At 44.1% G+C, this 20,888-nt stretch overlaps 1 protein-coding gene across 1 annotated transcript in view; it reads left to right on the plus strand.

Annotated features, from left to right (window-relative positions):
• igsf21a (immunoglobin superfamily, member 21a) overlaps window positions 1-15,040 on the plus strand; it is a 396,954-nt gene extending 381,914 nt beyond the window's left edge. Inside the window, exons 7-10 of the mRNA XM_056274983.1 lie at window positions 2,498-2,583; window positions 6,477-6,669; window positions 10,109-10,147; window positions 14,682-15,040. Of these exons, the coding sequence (XP_056130958.1) occupies window positions 2,498-2,583; window positions 6,477-6,669; window positions 10,109-10,147; window positions 14,682-14,758 (395 nt within the window). The 3' untranslated portion in view covers window positions 14,759-15,040. The remainder of the gene's footprint in view (window positions 1-2,497; window positions 2,584-6,476; window positions 6,670-10,108; window positions 10,148-14,681) is intronic.
• The last annotated feature ends 5,848 nt before the right edge of the window (window positions 15,041-20,888 follow it).

A 20,888-nucleotide genomic window follows, 5' to 3' on the forward strand; every position in this document is an offset into this window, starting at 1 on the left:
ATAAAATGTTCAGATATTTGAATATCAAACAGATTCAGAATTTTGATTCTGATGTGAATGTATTTGTGTGTATAATATGCATTTGCACTGGTATCATAACGTGCATATAGTACTGCGTGCATCTACTTGTATGTGTGCTCGTCTGCTTGAACAACTGAATAATTGTATGTATGCATGTTGTTGTTGTTTTTTTATGTGTATCAGTGTTCACCTGCCGCTCAGTGCAACATTCACCACCTTCCCATATCTCCCTCCTGTATGTATTCAAGTCTTGCCTGCGGGTTAAATACATGACAGATATTTTTCAGTGCCAGTTTCACCAATGCAATAATCCAGTGATCAGATCTTTAGATTCGGCAGCGTGTCTCTTCAGTTTTTCTTTTTAGCAAAATCAGCCACCCAGCTAATAAAACAGGCCCTCTTTGCTTTGTTGAGATGTATTTGCTGCCACGCTAGTCTGTCAGGTAGTAAACCTGCTGTTGTCTTGGCTCTGCATAAACACACACCTGATGCAGGGAGAACAGTTGTTTTTCCTGGTAGGGCGTGTTTGTGCGGTGACCCTTCCTGGGGTGATGAAAGTGTCTGGTTATAAATTGGAGAGGCTAAGGCTTTGCCGGTTTTCTTGTGAGACTGTGACTCATTTTTATTTTTTTTTCTCCCCCCGTTGAAGCCATCGCCCTTAGAGATCGCTTCGTTCTGTCCATCACATTGCATGCTGTCCTAATCAACGGTGGTGACGTAGGATGCCAACTGTCACTGTTGGAGCCAATCCCAGAAATCGGCCATCATCCTCCCCAGCCATATGCCTTGCAAGCTCTATTTGACGCCGTGGCACCAACATTTAAAAATAAGCTTCCGTTAGTGTGTGGGAGGTGGGAGCATAGCATTTGGCACTGTCGTCAAAACTGGCCTGCATAAATGCGATCCATCTTCATCATGGAACAAAGGAAAACAGTGTTGTGTCAAACTGCTCACATTGCGTCTTTTAGCTGTTGGGCAATAAAAATTGCAAATTATCATTTTCCATTATCAACTAATCCATTTTTTATAAGTTGAAGCTTTTGTTCCTCTCAGTAGTACAAACCACTTTTCCCTTTACTCTGCTCTGGGGGGAACTTTTCTCATTAGTTCATGCAAAGTGGCAGGTTTGCCATTGCTGTTTTTGTTTTGATCAGTTGAAATCCTCCCAGCACTGCGTTGTCGAATATTTTAACTCACTCTTCCATCACACCGAGTCTCTCTAACAATCCTGCCGAATGAGACACACCCATCTGAACACAGTAGTGTGATTTACCTGAGCAAAATATGGGAGTTTTTTCCTCACTTTTCTGAAAGGATCCCTCGACTTGATATGTGAGCATTGCATACGTTCAAGCCTCCTTAACAAATGTGACAAGGGGAATTCCTAATCCATTATGCTGATGCACCTTCAGAGCCAGTGGCTGCCTAAGAAATAGCCGCGCTTCATTAGCCACAGCGGCAGTTTGTGCCTTGATTAATGGCCAAAATCTGAGGTCATTTATCTGTTTATTTATTTATTCTTTAGCTTGACTCATCAATAGAAACAAGCACCTGATGATTTATATTGAGAGTTTGAACTGAATTAATTGGAGAACTCTTGAGGTGGACTTGTGCAGGAATTATTGATAGGGTGCCCTTAGCTTGGATCTCATTGCTTATGCTGCTTAGTCCATTGTCTAACATATGGAATTGGTGCAGCTATCTAGAGGGAAACTGTTAATCAGCTCAGGCAATGCAGAACCTGCTAATACAAAAAGCCAGTTAACACCAACACACACACACACACACACACACACACACACACACACACACACACACACACACATGCAGGTGCACACACGCATTCAAAAATACAGACACCCACATGCAGCCCCCACTGTCAGCAATTTATTGCACTCACAGCGTTGCCATCTTTTCGCTATTTTGCAGCTCATTGTTAAGTTCAGTCATACAAAGATGAGTTGCCTTTTTTAGAATATTATGCAAATCACTAAGTTTATCTCTGTGACAGGTGCACAGGAGACAATCACTGGACCCCTTTAAAAATCTCATAATATTACAATCTCCTCGCCGTTTCTCACCCCAACCTTCCATTGTTTTTGAGGGTCCAAGTAAAAGCCATTGGGGGGGGGGGCATCCAATCCAAGACAAGGGAATTAGCTTCCCAAGTGTTTCTTATCTGGCTGCCTCCACACTCCACCCAGTGCACCCCCATTCGCCTCCAGTAATGAGTATCTACCCAATTTAGTCCCTTATCTCTCCATGGGGGGAATAAATCCAGCACAGCCCTTTTGGATGAAAGAACCCAGCAAGTCTCTCGCCTCTCACCCCATGACCTTAATTGACAGGAAATTGTATTTGTCTCTGTCTTGCCCAAAAAAAAAACAGGTGTCCAGCTGGATTTGCTCACAATGCCCAGTAGCATGACCATTTTTTTCTCTCTTTCTCTCTCTCCTTGTCTCCTTTCTCTTTTCAGCGGCTCCTAAGGGCCCTAAACTCCTGATGTCCCCCACTAGGGCTAAGGTAGGGGACACGGTGCGCATCACTGTGCAAGGATTCCAGGTAGGATCTCCTGGGGTAAGTGCATGGGGTCCTGTGAAACCGGAAGGCCGAGTCCAGTCTTGGATAGGAGGAGACCAGCACATTTGTGCAGTCAAGCCTGTGTTGCTTTAGAGCTATAGTAACCATTCTTTTTGGGAAATGCATATACCATCCACATCTCCACTGCAGTCTTTTTTAAACAAATGCTTAGATAAATTTTTATTTCCTATATTTAATAAACTAATACAACTTTGTTGAAATATAACAGCATTATTTGCTCTTACATACTAAGCATGATAAACACTGTGTTGGGAAGTGCAAAGGTTATTAAATACTGAGAAATATTCCTCTCCTTTCAGGTTATGTTCCCTGTTTGTACTCTTTATTGCCCCAAGGCATGAATGCAGAATGAATAACCTCACACAAATCCATTTATTTATGTATAACTGAACTCCCCAGCGCTCCATTGTTATATTATTGCCCATGTCTATTGTTCAAAGCCAAATGGCATGGTACTATTCTCATAGGCTATTCCCATACTAGTCTTGCAGCCCAGCATCCCAGAATGGTAGTGTGAGGTAAGAGCAATAAGACTGTCTTCCCTGTCTCTATTGTTCTTGGCCAAAGACAGAAGAAAGAATATAAAGAAAACATCTCTAACCTGAATGGGCTGTGGATGATCTTGATCTGTGTGACAGGGGTGACACATTGGAGCTGCCTGTTGGAGCTAGTCAGGAGAAGGGGCTAGCGATAATCCTGATAGGACATGCTAATGGACCACAGCACAAATCGCCTTTGTTACTTCTCAGTCACCGCTTCAGGGACCTTTGGCAATGTTATGGAGAACATGTGTGTCTTGGTTTTATTCCCAATTCAGCAACAAGTTTGAACATGAAATTAATGCCTTGTGCCTTTTCTGGTCTAGTTCACCAGCTGATAGACTGCACAGATGTATTTGTGTATATTTCCATTTTGATTTTTTTTCTTTTCTTTGAACAGTGGTAAGAATGGTTATTATAAACAGGCTTGACTGTGGCATACAACCAATCGGGCCCTTCGGCAGGAGCAGGCGTCTGTGCATGGAGATTGATCATAAAGCAAATCTCTCTTATCCTTCACTGGACCAAGGCTCTGGGGTTTCATGTGTAGATAAGATTTTGTGTCATTATTCTACCTCTCTTGCCTTTCTCATAGAATGATAAAAAAAAGATACCAGTATCCCCTCCGGTTCATTGTTCCAAGAATTTATATTGCATGATCATCCTACAGTGGGGTTTTTTAATTTTTTGCAGGTTTGCATAGTCCCCACACTGTGTCAGCACACATGAAATTGAATAAGATACTGATGCTCTCAGTGGCACAGAGCGTTTTAATTTTGAGCTCTGGAAGGCCGTTGGGGATCTGCAACAGGAAGGTCTCACTGAGACCTTTCCATGTTTTTTATCTAAATGTGACCTTTTTTGTCATGGGACCTTTCTTGTCATGAGACTGCCCCGGATCAACCAACTCATTTCATTACTGTCATCATGTGAATTCGGAACTTGGAGAACTCCTATCAACACATTCATTTTGAAAGGTCACAGCGGCTTAGTCGCAACCATGACAATCCACTGTGTCAATGAAGATTTCCACTCGGTTTACAAACTCTTGCCAGCAGGTCACATAGGAGCTACAAATCTCAAGGTCTTCCATATTCTTAATGTCTTGCACCAAAAAGGCAGGCAAATAAGAGTTAATCCGTTCCTTTTCAAAAGTTTTCTTCAGGAATAGATATGCCACTCTGTTTTGGCATAATACACAAGTTTCATTTGTATCATTCATACCTCATACCTGCAGTACAAAAACACACAAAAGATAGAGTTCCTTATTCATGTAAATACAGAAGAATAACCTGTTATTCTTTTATCATGTGTCAAGTGTTCCTTATGTCCCAATGATGTGCCCCTCCCTTCAAACTGCCGCACAGTGTTTGGTGTTACTAACTGTCACAGTCATACCTCTCTCCAGTCAGCGCTCTCTCTGCTGACATGTACTGTGCCTCTGCTCAAAGACTACTGTATCTTGCTGATGGCATAGATTACCTTTACTGAGAAAACGTGTGTGTGTGTTGAGGGATGCAGTTCAAACATGGGGTGCAAAGTCTTAAGGCATTTAAGGCCTTTACACTCTCGGGATGTGACGAATAAACGAAAATAAAAACACTCGCCTGCGAATATTTTGCATCAAAACTATTCACACCGGCAGCGATACGACTTGCTGCAGTGTCGTGTTACGTTGGGTAGTGTAGTATGTGCGGTGCCCAGGTAAAAGGCTACACAGAATGCCTCCCCATATATCATCAGTCTGACGTTAAAATGCCAAACCTGCTATGACGCGGATGCCTTGCTACCGACTCTACTACATCCAAAAGTAAACTGCATCAGCTACCCGCTGTCCTGATAGCCTAGCTGTTCGCCACACGCTGTCCTTAATTAAGCTCGTCGTCTTTATAAGTTTTGTGTCCTCTGTCATACAATACAGGGTGACGAGAAAAACAAACAATCAACGGGTCTTTAGGAGTTGTGACATGACATCCGTTCTGTGCAGCGTGATTGGCTGATGCCTTTATTTGTGTTGCGACAAGCTCAGAAAAACGAACTCGTTCCAAAAATTAAGAAATCATGTCGTGTTTTCAGCCCGTCATATTCACATTCTGTGTGAAAGTACACGTGATAAAAACAACAGTTCAAAAAACATATTGACGTGCGAATTAATCGCACGAAAATAACGCCCCCGGTGTGTGAAGGCCTTAAAGGCCTTTACTCCTCTGAGGGGAAAATACCTCAGAGCGTTTGCCCTCTTTATCTATTAAGTATACTTTATTTCTATGAATATGTCAGCCTACTGATATGAATCAAAATGCTGCTTTAGGCGGGCAGTTGGACAGACAGACAGACATACAGACAAGGCAGGCAGGCAGACAGACAGACAGGCAGGTAGACAGGCAGACAGACAGACAGACTGAAAGGCGGGCAGGTATACAGAAAGACAGGCAGACAGAAAGGCAGGCAGGCAGGCATACAGAAAGACAAACAGACAGGCAGACAGGCATACAGAAAAACAGACAGACAGTCAGGCAGGCAAGCAGGCAGGCATGCAGACAGACAGATTGGCACGCAGGCAGACAGGCATACAGGCATACAGAAAGACACAGACAGAGGCTGGCAGGCAGGCAGGCAGGCAGGCAGGCAGACGGGTGGGTGGGCGGACAGGCAGGCAGACAGAACGATAGACAGACAAAGGCAGAAAGACAGACAGAAAGGCGGGCAGGCAGGCAGCCAGGCATATAGAAAGACAGACAGATAGGCATACAGAAAGGCAGACATACAGAAAGACAGACAGACGGACAGTTAGGCAAACAGAAAGGCAGGAAAGCAGGCAGGCATACAGAAAGACAAAGACAGAAAAGGCAAACAGACAGGCAGACACACAGAAAGGCATACAGAAAGACAGACAGACAGAGGCCAGCGGGCAGGCAGGCAGACTGACAAGAATGCAGGCAGGCAGGTGGATGGACAGACAGGCAGTCAGACAGACAGATAGATAGAGTTAAATTCTTATAACAAACATAAATGAAAGGTTGAGAGGCATGTTTTTGTTTATTTGGAAAAGAGGGAGATTCCCTGGATGGAAAGTGAGCAGTGTTGAGGCTGTTGTGAAGCGTTAAGTGTTGATTATTAATGCATACTGTTAACTTGCCATTGCATTAGGGGAAAAATTGGCATTTTTATTATTCATGTATCCTTTGCTCTTAATCTCTTGACTGAGACTCACAGACTCTCTGCACCTCCCTCTCACCCTTCCTTTCTCTCCCTATTTCCCTATTTTTCTCTCTCTCTCTGTATTCATCTCACCTGGCTACCGGGTGTTGATAGAACGAGGTGTTCCCAGAGCCCCTCTTCACCTGGACACGGGTAGGGGGCCGTCTGCTGGATGGGAGTGTGGAGCGAGAGGGGAAGGAACTGATTCTGGAGAGAGTGCCAGCTGAGCTCAATGGGTCCATGTATCGCTGCACGGCCCAGAATCCTCTGGGCTCCACTGACACGCACACTCGCCTCATTGTCTTCGGTGTGTACTCACCACTCATTAACACATCCTGGCTTCATTTCTCAGGGCTAACACCAGAGCAGCCAAATTTAGATCCCTTCTTCTTCTTTTTTTTCTTTTTTTGTGCATTTGTTGTTTATTTTGTTTTTGTTGCTTTTTTCTTTCAAAGCATTTTTCAATGGCTGCAGATCAAACATTTTTTTACAGACTATGCAATATTATCTGGAATGTTGAAACATTTCCACAGTTAAATGTCACAAAGAATTAAATCATTCTACAAAATGTATTTAATATATCTACAATATCTTTGAAAATTACTTAAGAGATTTATGTGACCGCTTTTAGGTATGAATAATTAATATAGCTAAGCGTGTGATTAATAAGAAATTGAATCACTAATTAGCTCAACGTGTTCTTCTAAGGCTGCAGTATGAGGGAATAATAGCGGTGGCAAGGGATCCAGTGACTATCCCACCACCGGCATGTCTTGAACCGCTTCCTGTTTTTAACACAGGCAGAAATAAGTCCCGTCAAAGACAGATGATAAAATAGTCTTTGTTATTTTCAATGTCAGAAAAAAAAAATACTTATTTCACTGGCCGGTTGGAGATGTAGATCTGAATCCCAGAAGCTTTTTGTTTACTTTTGTTGATGGGGGAGTTAGATCGCTTGCTGAATCCATTAGGTCCGGTGCTCCTTCCTTCTCTAGATCTGTTAACCACTGAACACCGTCGAATGACCTGGAAACTTCTGGGCTGACCGTCACTGCTGAGGGCTCTGTTGTCGGTCAAGTGGCGAGGTTTCAAACAAAACAGTTCCTCTGCAGCTGAAAAGATATTCTTCTAAGCGACTCCTGATGTTTTGTTAAAATTAAGTCGTACTGATTCAACCCCCTTTTTTCTTTTTCAAATCCATCAGTATTAATGAGGATACAAGCTGAGGCACATGTTTGCAGGGTCGCGATTTGGAGTGTGGCTGTGGCACGTGCACACACACAAAAAAAAACACACACACACATATGCTTGTATTTGGCCCTGGAAACACATCCTCAAGTAGATCAGTTCAGTGATCCACTTTCATTTCTTGTCTACTAAAAAACAAATAACTACGTCTTCATCATTTCCAAGTATCACATTTTTTGACACAACTGTTGTGAGCAGGGTTTATAGTATGGCACAAATTTACAAATTATTGGGCATTCCCTATAAGAACGCAATTTAGGGACAAAGCCATTTTGGGGTGGCTTTGACTTGGGAGACATGTTGCTGGGAGGAGTGCTAATGTCTATTAAACACCCTGATCTACCCTTAGGTGTCATCAGCTGTGTGCCTGGTGTGGCCCATCTGTCTGTGCGCTTCATTTAGATGGCTTCCACTGGCGCTTAGAGGAAGTAAATGGTGATTAAGTGACCTTGGCATCATTCCCCCAGTGGCCTTGAAATGAGACACTTCTCTCCCTCCCTGGGGGGAGGAGGGGAGATAGATTTGGGAGCTCTGCTCACTTGGCAAGGTGTTCAATATACACTGATGAGCCAAAGCATTATGACCACCTGCCTAATATGTGGTTGGTCCATCATGTGCCACCAAAACAGCACAGACCCGCCAAGGCATGGACTCTACAAGACCCCTGAAGGTGTCCTGTAGTATCTTACACCAAAACATTAGCAGCAGATCCTTCGAGTCCTGTAAGTTGCGAGGTGGAGCCGCCGTGGATCGGACTTTGTCAGTCCACCACATCCCACAGATGCTCAATCGGATTGAGATCTGGAGAATTTGGAGGCCAGGGCAACACCTTGAAGACTTCATCATGTTCCTCAAACCATTCCCAAACAATATGTGCAGTGTGGCAGGGCACATTATCCTGCTGAAAGAGGCCACTGACATCCGGAAATACCATTGCTATGAAGGGGTGTATCTGGTCTGCAATGATGTTTACGTAGGTGGCACATGTCAAACCGACATCCACATTAACCACTGGACCTAGGGTTTCCCAGCAGAACATTTCCCAGAGCATCACACTGCCTCCACCGGCTTGCCTTCTTCCCATCGTGCATCCTCTTCCCCAGGTAACGCATCGGTGAACCTTGGGTGCCCAACACCCTTGTCGCCAGTTTGTGTTTTGTCTACCCTTGGACCACTGTCAGTAGGTACTCACCACTGCTGACCAGGAGCACCCCGCAAGCCTTGTCATTTCAGAGATGCCCTGACCCAGTCGTCTGGCCATAACAATTTGGCCCTTGTCAAAGTCGCTCAGGTCTTTAATCCTACCAATTTCTCCTGCATCCAATACATTGACTACGAGAACTGATTGTTCGTTTACCATCTAATCTACCCAGCCCTTCACATGTGCTCTTGTTTGGAGATGATTGACATTATTTGGTTAGCCGTTGAGTGGTCATAATAGTTTTGGTTAGCCGTTGAGTGGTCATAATAGTTTGGCTCATTGGTGTACATCATCAGAAATAATAGAGTATAACGGTGGCTTGGTATGGGAAAGAACAGTGCTTGTGTCTTCATGATGTACATCTTTAGCCACCTTCGGTGATAATATCCTCTGTGATTACTGTCAAGTGAGTCAGCACAGGGGAGGAAGGCAGTGATGCGCACATGCACCAATGCTAGCACACACACACACACATAGTTCACATGCACAGGCACGTATTTACACACAGACACGTGCAAACTCTCTCTCTCTCGCTCTCTCATACGCACACATGCCCATTTGGCACACACAAACATGCACACACAACACTGAAGACTCAATGCTTCAGTGACTGCTGCCAGATCAGAATGGCACTAGTGATGCACTGCACTGGCATCCACCTGTTTCCTTGTGAAAAGTCTGCAGCCCGAAAATAACCCACAGAATGTAACCCAAGTGTGTGTGCTATTACTCTGCAAACCTTCATGCTCTCTGCTCTGCAATTACTTTACCCCACAGAGAACTCGGAAACTCATTGTCAGAGCATATCTTGTAGGGTGGATATCAGGTGTACTTATTAGAAAAGGAGTTTGTTTCGCCCAACTCTCTCCCAAACCTCCATCTTACCGGAGTTGGTGCTTATTTTCTCTACAGCTGTTGCTGGTGCCGAAAGTGTTCTGGCAGCTCTGGCAGAGTGCACTGTGTTCCTAGTTAATAGTGCCAGCCCTGCTCACTAGGGAGATGTCATTTACCATGAGCTTTAGGAACTTAGGAGTTCAGCTTCATTAGAAAACTACAACCTTCGTCAGAGATCACTATTTTCTCATTTTCTAATTCACAGTCTCCCTCCGTCACCCTCTCTCTCTCTCTCTCTCTCTCCCCAATACTCGCTTATCCACACACCACTTTTTTTTCCTCAGTCCTTCAATCATTTACTCGATCAGTCCAGTCGGTCAGTGAGTCGGTCAATTCATTCTGCGCTCATTTTCTTTGCTCATATCTAACTGTTAACCTTTCTCTCTCTCTCTCTCTCCAACAGAAAACCCGAGCATGATGAAAAACACACAGAATCAGAACAGTAAGTATTGCAAAAATGGAGTGACTCACAGTCTCTTCTGCAAACCGTAACGAAAGGATTCCTGCTTTATTACTTGATTATGTTTGTAGAGACATCTAAGGCAACGGGCCTTAAATATGAGGACAAAATGGGAGGGTCCACTTGGTGTGTAAATGTGAGTTCTTTGGCAGATCGTGGATTCAGCGTTCAAAGCTTTGGCAGGTGGATGTTGTTCATCTTCCCTAAAGGCAGTGGCTCTAAACCTGACCAGACATCCAGCTATCGACCATCAAGGGTTGGCTTTGGCTGTGTTTTCAAAGGGATAGATTGAACATGGATAGGGATTTAAGTGTCAGACAAGTTATACTGTTACTTTTTACAACCGGTACTGGCATTAACATTAGTAGCCGACCTCGGGCTGGAGGGAAGTTTGGGCATTTGATAGTCTCGGTTCATATAAGGTCTGAGCTCCACAGATACATGGCGGACTGTAGGGCTTGGGTTTCAGGCCTGTGCGGACGTCGATCCCGTGAGTCGACTCTGAGAGTGATTCTGTCAGGAATCGTGCTTGCTGCTGTTGAATGGAGGTGCAGCAGGCCTCCTTCAGTGACTAACCACTCCTGTCAGTTTTGGCGGAGCGTGAGATTACAGTTGTTTTATATGCACTGTGGTGGCTCATTTGCGGCTGCCCAGATTATCATATGTAAAAATGAGGGATTGAGAAAGGAGAAGCCGCAGCCACCTTTCACTTTCTCCTTTTTTTTCTTTTTCATTCTCTTAATCTCTTTGCTGTTTTCCTGCCTTCGCCCCTCCCTCTCTTTCTGTCCACCCGTTCTCTCTTTCCCTCACTCTGGTTGTTTCACTCTCTCTTTCTCTTCGTATTGCTCTGCAATTCCCTCTCTCCGTCTCTCTCGAACATGTTTTGTCTCCTGTTTCCAGTCTCTCTCTCACCGTGTTTCTGTCGCTTGTTTTTTCCTCACACCCCTCTGTCTTTCTCCACACACACACACACTCTCCCCCTTATGTTTTCTCTCCCTTTCCATCTCTGCTAGCCATATCTTAGAGATGCAAATCTGAATATGCAAATGCTCCAGCAAGCGCAGGAGCAGGTGTGCCACAGCAAGGACAGAATCAGGTCAGCATGGAGGCACTGATCGTGGAGAGAGGCACAGACATGCTTTGCATGCAAGTGAAATCGGTGTAGAACAAGGCCCCGAGAGGTCGCCACACGCGTGCCTGATTGCTTAATAGCTGAACAGCCCACTCCTTCCCCTGGTGTGGGTGGGAAGGACCACCTCTGTCAGTTTGTCAAGGCTGCAGCAGACCAGAAAACTACAGTTCCCATCAGGGGTAGCATTCATCTTTGTCAAAGCTCCAGTGGTTTCACACAACACGTCAAGCAAAACTGTGTGACTACTGTGTACAAACTGAATTACAAGGTTGACTCAAACTCGATTATATAGAAGAGAATATATAATGCATGCAATTATCTCAAATTTATCAGCGATAGTATTCATCCCACCGTTAGGGTACCATCACACATGCGCGAAATTAGCACTGGCAAATATTCGCCTCCCATTCACTTCCGTTCTATGCGAGTGAAGGGGCGAATAAAACAAGATGTGAAGGAAATTCACATCTTCGCTTCACGTGGAGTTCAACTTTGGTGAACTTTAACCGGTGAATCCGCAGCCTCAAACAATAGCAAAGAAATGTGTGTGGTTGACCCCACTTGGCTATAGTTTTCTTAGTGAGCCAGGATGGGGAAGACTGAATGTTGCCGTGTCTAACCAGCCGGTGAAATTCATATTTCATGGTATACAAATATAACTTGTACACCAATGTTCTTCCTCCGTATTTGTCTGTGAAACTATGATAACATGTACAAGTGAGACAATTAAGTGAAAACATTTATTTATCCATCTCTGGACTTCAGTTTACATTTTCACGTCGCAAAACCGACAACCATGACTACTCAGGGGTGTCCGGGTGGCGTAGCGGTATAGTCCGTTGCCTACCAACATGGGGATCGCCGGTTCGAATCCCTGTGTTACCTCTGGCTTCGTCGGGCATCCCTACAGACACAATTGGCCATGTCTGCGGGTGGGAAGCCGGATGTGGGTTTGTGTCCTGGTTGCTCCACTAGCACCTCCTCTGGTTGGTCAGGGCACCTGTTCGGGGGGGGGGGGGGTTATAGCGTCATCCTCCCATGTGCTACGTGCCCCTGGTGAAACTCCTCACTGTCAGAGCAAAAGAAATGACTGGCGACTCTACATGTATCGGAGGAGGCATGTGGTAGTCTGCAGCCCTCCCCGGATCAGCAGAGGGGGTGGAGCAGTCACCGGGATGGCTCAGAAGAGTGGGGTAATTGGCCGGGAAAAAATGGGGAGAAAAGGGGGGGGGATAAAAAAAAACACACACAACCACTCAAACGGCCTACAAGTCAGCAAACTGATTTCCTTGTGCGTCGCATCCTACAATGCCCACGTTCAGCACCACAAGATACAAGTTTCGCCACGAAAGGCGATGGTCATTCACCTGCATTCGCGCATGTGTGACCGTAGTCTTAATGTTGGCTGGGGATGTTTTTTTGGTGTGTTTTGCACATCAGGTCCATGCTGTCCACTAAAAAAAAAAAAACAGATTCTTTCCAGTGGACTATATTCTACCAGTTTTGGGAAAGAAAAAAAAAATCCCGTTTTTTTTTTAATTTGGTCCATAAAAAAACACAAGTGATTGATGAACAGATGATGACATTTTCATTGAAGGCCTATAACAATTATCTTGCACACAAAGGGTTCAAGATAGCCTGTAACTATAATATTTAATCAAATTACATGCCTGGATCACATAGTGGATATCACAAGATAGTGCATGATATACGACAGACAAAGAATGACTATAATTTAGCAGAGATTTCTATCTAGCATGGCAGTAATCAGTGGATAATTTTGTTTGAAGTTGATTGTCCCAAAATAGCTATGAAAATAAAATACTGGTGGATTTATGTTAATCTAGGGTGCTGCAAAAGTTGACTTTGGCCATGAGTCTGCTGTTGTCCAAATGCCCACTTTCTAGTCTTTTGGTTTTTTTGTCGGCGGCATTTAGAAGATGGTCAGAGGAGATGGATGGTGACTAAAAATCAGCAGATTTAAAGCCTGTGGCTTGTTTAGCTGGGGAGAACTGAAGAAGAAGTGGGCCACCTGTCTCTAAACAAGGCATTGGGGAAAAGTGGGGAAAGGTTTTGTATCCCCAAATGCTTTCCTGGGATTGATCTGTGGCTACCAGTACAAGAAAGTGGTTTCACTGTCTGTTTCATTGTTTTTGTCCCTGGGGAGAGGCAGTGGTTTACTTACAGTAGGCACAAAATGTGGCCAACAGACACATTTTGTGGAGAAGACAAAGTGCTGTATTGGCTTCAGCCTCCTCAGTGGGCAGAGGTTTACTGGCCTGACCACTTAAATTCTTCTCAAAATAACCTCTGTCATCCACTGGTTGCAAATGGTCTGAAATATTGTATAATTAGTTGGGCTGCCTTGTAGGAATGAGTCTGCATTTCCTTTTCTGTTTACATCTCAGTGTTGGCACCTCATGGTCCATGTTAAAGGTCACGCTGTCTGTACCACTATTGAAGAAGGGATAATTACCATAGAAAGCAAAATAGTACCAATATTAGTAACCCCCCGCTGGTGTAGTGTCAGTTTACAAATAAGGCAAAGTGAGATAAACTATTTGTCAAGTTTAGGACAGTGGTTTGATTCTAGTCTGGGTCTAACTGCATTTAAAACACACTGCCGTCTTAACCCTTCCCCTCCCTTAGACCGCCGCAGTGAATGAAATGGTTTACAGGTCAAAAAGTTGAAAAACATGGGTGTCCGGGTGGCGTGGGGGTCTATTCCCTTGCTTACCAACATGGGGATCGCCGGTTCGAATCCCCGTGTTACCTCCGGCCTTGTCGGGCATCCCTACAGACACAATTGGCCATGTCTGCGGGTGGGAAGCCGGATGTGGGTTTGTGTCCTGGTTGCTCCACTAGCACCTCCTCTGGTTGGTCAGGGCACCTGTTCGGGGGGGGGGGGTTATAGTGTCATCCTCCCATGTGCTACGTGCCCCTGGTGAAACTCCTCACTGTCAGAGCAAAAGAAATGACTGGTGACTCTACATATATCGGAGGAGGCATGTGGTAGTCTGCAGCCCTCCCCGAATTGACAGCGAGGTTGGAGCAGCGACCAGGACGGCTCAGAAGACTGGGGTAATTGGCTGAATACAATTGGGGGGTGGATCCCAAAAAAAAAAGTTGAAAAACATTATTAAAAAGAGGGACATACTCCGTCCATTATCCAAACCGCTTATCCTACTCAGGGTCATGGGGATGCTGAAGCTTATCCCAGCAGTCATTGGGCAGTGGGGGGGGGGGGGGTACATACTCTGTTTACTATTTACAGTAGATACCATAGACTGAAATGCTTAAAGTACTGTATTTAAATTGGTGACAGGAAAACAGGTGATTAGCATCTTTGTCTAACTGTCATTTCTTTTTTTATGGTCACTGTAGATGGAGCCTCTCCCATGAACATGCTCGGACTAATGTGGCTGGCACTTGTCCTCACAGTGACAGTGGACCTGACGTGAAACCCCCCATCCAACACACACACACACATTCCCTCCATTCTCAATAGTGCGCACACACACACACACACACACACACACACACACACACACACACACACACACGAACAAACTCCTCTATCCTGCAAGCCTTCTCCAGTCATCAACAAACCCTTCATGCGTCAGTCTATCAGGAAACAATGCCAACACATGATGGCGCTCCACTGTCTTTTGTAATGAGATAATAACCAAGATAATGATATCAAAAGAACAACATGATTAACATGAGAATAACCACCCCTTATATAGCCCTGCCCAAACACACTTTTTTTTCTTGTCCCACGTCTGCCTGTTGATCAATAAAATTGGTTGGTTTGAAAAAGGAAAAAAGAAAAAAGAAGCATTTTTGGATTTTATTTCAATGAGTTGAAACGTCATTGGTGTTGACTGAAATGTGAAACCTGGAACTCGCTTAGGCTGCACCACCATATTGACTGCACCCTTCTTGTCACATGTCCTGGGATGCACCAAGCTGATAACAAACACAGATGCTCCAAGAGAACATTATTTTTATTATCATTATTATTATTATTATTATTGATTACTAATAAACAAGGATTTAATTTTTTTATGGCTCGGAATGTACCAGAGGATTTGAATGCGTTGAGAAACAGGAAAAAAAAATCCTTTTTTGAGTGTATTTTGTGTACATCTGTGTAAATACTGAAGATAATTAAAGAAGTTATATGGAGTTGAGGTCAGGGATGGTCGCCAAGGTGTTTGGGAGGATTTACAGTTCGCCATCTTTGTTTGTATTTCATTCAACAAAAATGTTTCCAGAGATAAAAATTAACAAGGCTGTAAGGACAGAACAATTGACAGCCTTTTTACAATTCATTCAGGCTTTTTAACATCTATATTAGCAGGCCTCCAAGGACAGAGTTCAGAACAAGTTTAAAAAAAAAAAAACCAACAAATATTATCTATCATATGTCTGCCGTTTTGGGGTTGTGGTGCATGTGACGTTTGACGATTCTTTCTCCTTTTCGTGTGTTGCAGCTGACAGTGCTGCAACTCATTGTCACTGGCCTGTAATCCAGTTATTTACTTGTTACATACTATCTTAAGTGACCTACATTGTGTACGATACGTAACTCTTACCCAGACATTTACTAGTAGGATCATTTTAGCTGCCATTCCAGGGAGGGGCTCACCTGAGACAGCGAGTGTAAACAGGGTTGTTGCATCTGTTTCATATCACCTGTATTAAAATGGAAAGATGATCAAACCACAAGCCTTGACTTTACTTATGACATAACACTGTGTGAGAGAATATTTGCATCCCATAATCCCCTTTAAAATAGAGGACAGCTGATATATCTACTCTTGCAAAGTCTTGCACATCTAGGTAGCAGTCGAAAATCCCCCCCCCCCCTTTTTCTCCCAGATTGTACTTGGTCAATCACCCTATTTTCCAAGCTGTCCCGGTTGCTGCTCCACCTCCTCTGTCGATCCGGGGAGGGCTGCAGACTACCACATGCCTCCTCCAATACACGTGGAGTCGCCAGCTGCTTCTTTTCACCTGACAGTGAGGAGTTTCAACAGGGGGACGTAGCGCATGGGAGGATCACGCTATTCCCCCCAGTTCCCCTGAACAGGCGCCCTGACCGACCGGAGGAGATGCTAGTTCAGCTACCAGGACACATCCAGCTCCCCACCCGCAGACACGGCCAATTGTGTCTGTAGGGACGCCCGACCAAGCCAGAGGTAACACGGGGATTCGAACCGGCGATCCCTGTATTGGTAGGCAACAGAATAGACCGCTACACTACCCCTGGACACCCTATGTAGCAGTCTTAATTGATTAATCTCATTTCATTACAACGCCATCATATCTGACATATATGAAAAAAAAAAACACCTGCCAATGCAGAAACACCATCTATTTTTCACATCTGGCCACCTACACGGAATTCCATAATGCTATTTTCAAGTGCCGACCCCACCTCCACCTTCAAAATCCCAAATGGTTCCTGAAGGAGAATCTGACTTTTGTGTTAACCCTTTTATTATGTACTCTTGCGCATGCACAGTGCCTAGTGGCTTAATGCAGAGTAATCCTGCATTTTTTGGACTTCACAAGAAATGCAATTTAAGCTCTTCTGAGGACACAACATGTATTAAAGGATTAAGGTTTAAACCAGGTGGGATGTAAGAGAGGAGATTTTTTAAAGCTTAGTAGAACAGAAAGGATAGACCCATCCGGTTGGAAGATTGGCTCACCTTGCCAAAGTACAATGCATATTACTGTATTCTGGAGATGAGAGCTGCGTGGCATGAACACCATTAACAGACAAGTCATCTGCACATTGAATTAATATTCTGCAGAGGGAGAAGGTGGGGGCACAAATCCTTGTCCATCTACTCTATAGCATTATAACTCAGCTTTAATTTCAATTTCTATTCAAGGGGCATATGGCACTATTTTCCATTCTTTTATCTTTCAATTTACATTCAAGAGAGAAAACTGGTCCATCAGCATCTCTGAGTGCATCAGAAAACCTGCAAATTGTTATTTAATGACTTAATTATCCTGCCTGTTTAAAAGGCACATTGTGGATTTGTTTACCAAAAAATTATTTGCATGAAAAAAAACCTCTATTATCAAGCATTGGTGTTTGTATGGGTGTGGATGTGGATGTGCTTTGCACATGTATGAGTTTGTGTATGTGTGCGGGATGGGGGGTGGGGGGGTGCATCTTATGGATGTCCACATGCTCCAAGGGGGCACACACTTTTAGCTGCTTAATGTGCACATCCTGAATTCAAAATATGTCCTTAAAAAATGACTACAGGAAAAATACAAGCAACCAACAATTACTGGTGCATAAACAGAACATATTTGCATTTATTGCTCTATTACATATTCTATTACCAACAAAGCAGGACTGCCAATTTCACCTGTGGAGGTGAAGTATTAAATAATTTCCAGCTTTGCTAGAATAGAAGAATAGACTAGAGTACTGTTTATTAGTCATTTTGTACATATATACAAACGAAATTTACTCTGCATTTAACCCATTCTAGCTGTGTAGCTTGGAGCAATGGGCAGCCGCCATGCAGCACCTGCGGACAAACTCCAGTTCATCTTGGCATGCCGGTCAGTGGCACAGACAGGAGCACTAACCCTAACATATACACTCACTGGCCACTTTATTAGGTACACCTTGCTAGTACCGGGTTGGACCCCCTTTTGCCTTCAGAACTGCCTTAATCCTTCGTGGCATAGATTCAACAAGGTACTGGAAACATTCCTCAGAGAGTTTGGTCCATATTGACATGATAGCATCACGCAGTTGCTGCAGATTTGTCGGCTGCACATCCATGATGCAAATCTCCCGGTCCACCACATCCCAAAGGTGCTCTATTGGATTGAGATCTGGTGACTGTGGAGGCCATTTGAGTACAGTGAACTCATTGTCATGTTCAAGAAACCAGTCTGAGATGATTCGAGCTTTATGACATGGCGCGTTATCCTGCTGGAAGTAACCATCAGAAGATGGGAACACTGTGGTCATAAAGGGATGGACATGGTCCGCAACAATACTCAGGTAGGCTGTGGCGTTGACACGATGCTCAATTGGTACTAAGGGGCCCAAAGTGTGCCAAGAAAATATCCCCCACACCATTACACCACCACCACCAGCCTGAACCGTTGATACAAGGCAGGATGGATCCATGCTTTCATGTTGTTGACGCCAAATTCTGACCCTACCATCCGAATGTCGCAGCAGAAATCGAGACTCATCAGACCAGGCAACGTTTTTCCAATCTTCTATTGTCCAATTTTGGTGAGCCTGTGCGAACTGTAGCCTCAGTTTCCTGTTCTTAGCTGACAGGAGTGGCACCCGGTGTGGTCTTCTGCTGCTGTAGCCCATCTGCCTCAAGGTTTGATGTGTTGTGCGTTCAGAGATGCTCTTCTGCATACCTCGGTTGTAATGAGTGGTTATTTGAGTTACTGTTGCCTTTCTATCAGCTCGAACCAGTCTGGCCATTCTCCTCTGACCTCTGGCATCAACATGGCATTTTCGCCCACAGAACTGCCGCTCACTGGATATTTTCTCTTTTTCGGACCATTCTCTGTAAACCCTAGAGATGGTTGTGCGTGAAAATCCCAGTAGATCAGCAGTTTCTGAAATACTCAGACCAGCCCGTCTGGCACCAAAAACCATGCCACGTTCAAAGTCACTTAAATCACCTTTCTTCCCCATTCTGATGCTCGGTTTGAACTGCAGCAGATCGTCTTGACCATGTCTACATGCCTAAATGCATTGAGTTGCTGCCATGTGATTGGCTGATTAGAAATTTGTGTTAACGAGCAGTTGGACAGGTGTGCCTAATAAAGTGGCCGGTGAGTGTATGTCTTTTTGATGGCGGGAGGAAACTGGAGCACCCAGAGAACATGCAAACTCCACACAGAAAGGACCTGGGACGGCCTGGGTTTCGAACCCGGGACCTTCTTACTGTGAGGCAACAGTGCTAACCACTTGGCCACCGTGTTGTCCAATAGTAATTGTGTGACTAAAGGAAACTTAGCAAGCAGACAATACAAAGGCAAAGGGTTCTTTGTGTGCCTTTAATCACACAGAGTAATTGCTGTTTGCTTTATTCAAATTGATTCTTTGTTATATTCAGGATACGGGGCTGGAACCTGTTCCCTCTCGTCAATCACACACAACGTCCCATCACTGTGCCTCACAAAATGTGATGCTCACACATTTTTTGTTTGTATTTTTTGAGTTTGGCTAATTTTGAATTTACCTGCCCAGTTTTCATCCCTTTGCACCGTGTCTCATTTGCCTCCCTAGTCAACCACCAATCTCCAAAGTTAACATAATCAAGTGGGGAGGCAAGGCTTGTTAAAACTGTTATTTTTCTTTCCTTGTTCAATTTTATGTTGCTGATGCCCATAGGGATGTAGAGCGGGTTAAGTGTCTTCACATCACAATGCACATGGCTGACAATCATTTTGTCCAACAATGCTTCTGAGTGGTGCACCTGAGATGGGAACAGTGGTGAGGATAAGGAGCAGTCTCTGTGGCTTACTGGTGAATTATTCATGACCTAGCCATGCCTAGCGGAATTCAGTTTCTTCCATGTCACCAACAGGCTGTGCTATCAGATGGCTCAAACAGTGTCGTGTCAGCAAGTATGCCTGACACACCCTCAGCATATCCCTTCATGTGGCACGCCCCCGAAACTTTCACCAAAGTGCTCCAAAATGGCATCCCTTGTCGTGTTGTTGACCACATTGTCACCCAAGCATGTCAGCAACAACACAAATGGTAGCCTGACAGCAGTGATTAAGTGATGCAGCTCCCGTGTGACAGAGGTGTATGTTTGCATCAAAGTATAGTGTTTGGAAGTGGATGGTATTGTTGGGTTTCTCTGTATACTCAGCTTCTGTTTAACTCAGGGTTTTATCTGTATTAGTCACAATAGTGTGTGTTCAGAAAATGTGCGTGCATGTGACTGTCATTTCACTATCCTTTAGGAATGTTAAAGTAGCTTACTGTAAGTGTTAGTGCATAATGTTTTAGTAGATACCTAAGCACAATCATTGATTTACACTGTACTGAAACAGGGAGTGATCTATGGCTTTGCAAACACATGTGTCCTGATTCTCAAGAGTTTAATAAATGTCACCAATCATCCTTCTCCACCCCTTATTCAAACAGGGTTCACTGCCAACAGGATCTAATCATGTATGCAAACTTGTTTAAGAGTGTTATCTCTTATAATTTTCTTACGGAATAATTCTCTATTTCACCTATTAGAATTTCACAGAAACAACATTGCAAACAACCTGCCCGCAATGTAAATATATAGTTGAAACAGCAACAGTGTTCATATATAGTTAAGATTCATGTATAATGATGAGGTAAGTGCTTCACAGTTCCTAGATCACATCATGAGGAAAGTGAGGTTGAGTTATCAAATTTCATGACCAAATATTGATCCAGGTGTTATTTGCATATTATGTGTTTGCTTACTGGACATGTATTGCCTGCTGCAAGTGGAGCATGACCGGTGCCCCGCCCTTACAGAACGAGCGATGCAAATACTACCTCAGGAGATATCAACTTTCGCTTAG

Source organism: Lampris incognitus, chromosome 2 (genome assembly GCF_029633865.1).
Source record: "Lampris incognitus isolate fLamInc1 chromosome 2, fLamInc1.hap2, whole genome shotgun sequence".
Classification (NCBI taxonomy): domain Eukaryota; kingdom Metazoa; phylum Chordata; class Actinopteri; order Lampriformes; family Lampridae; genus Lampris; species Lampris incognitus.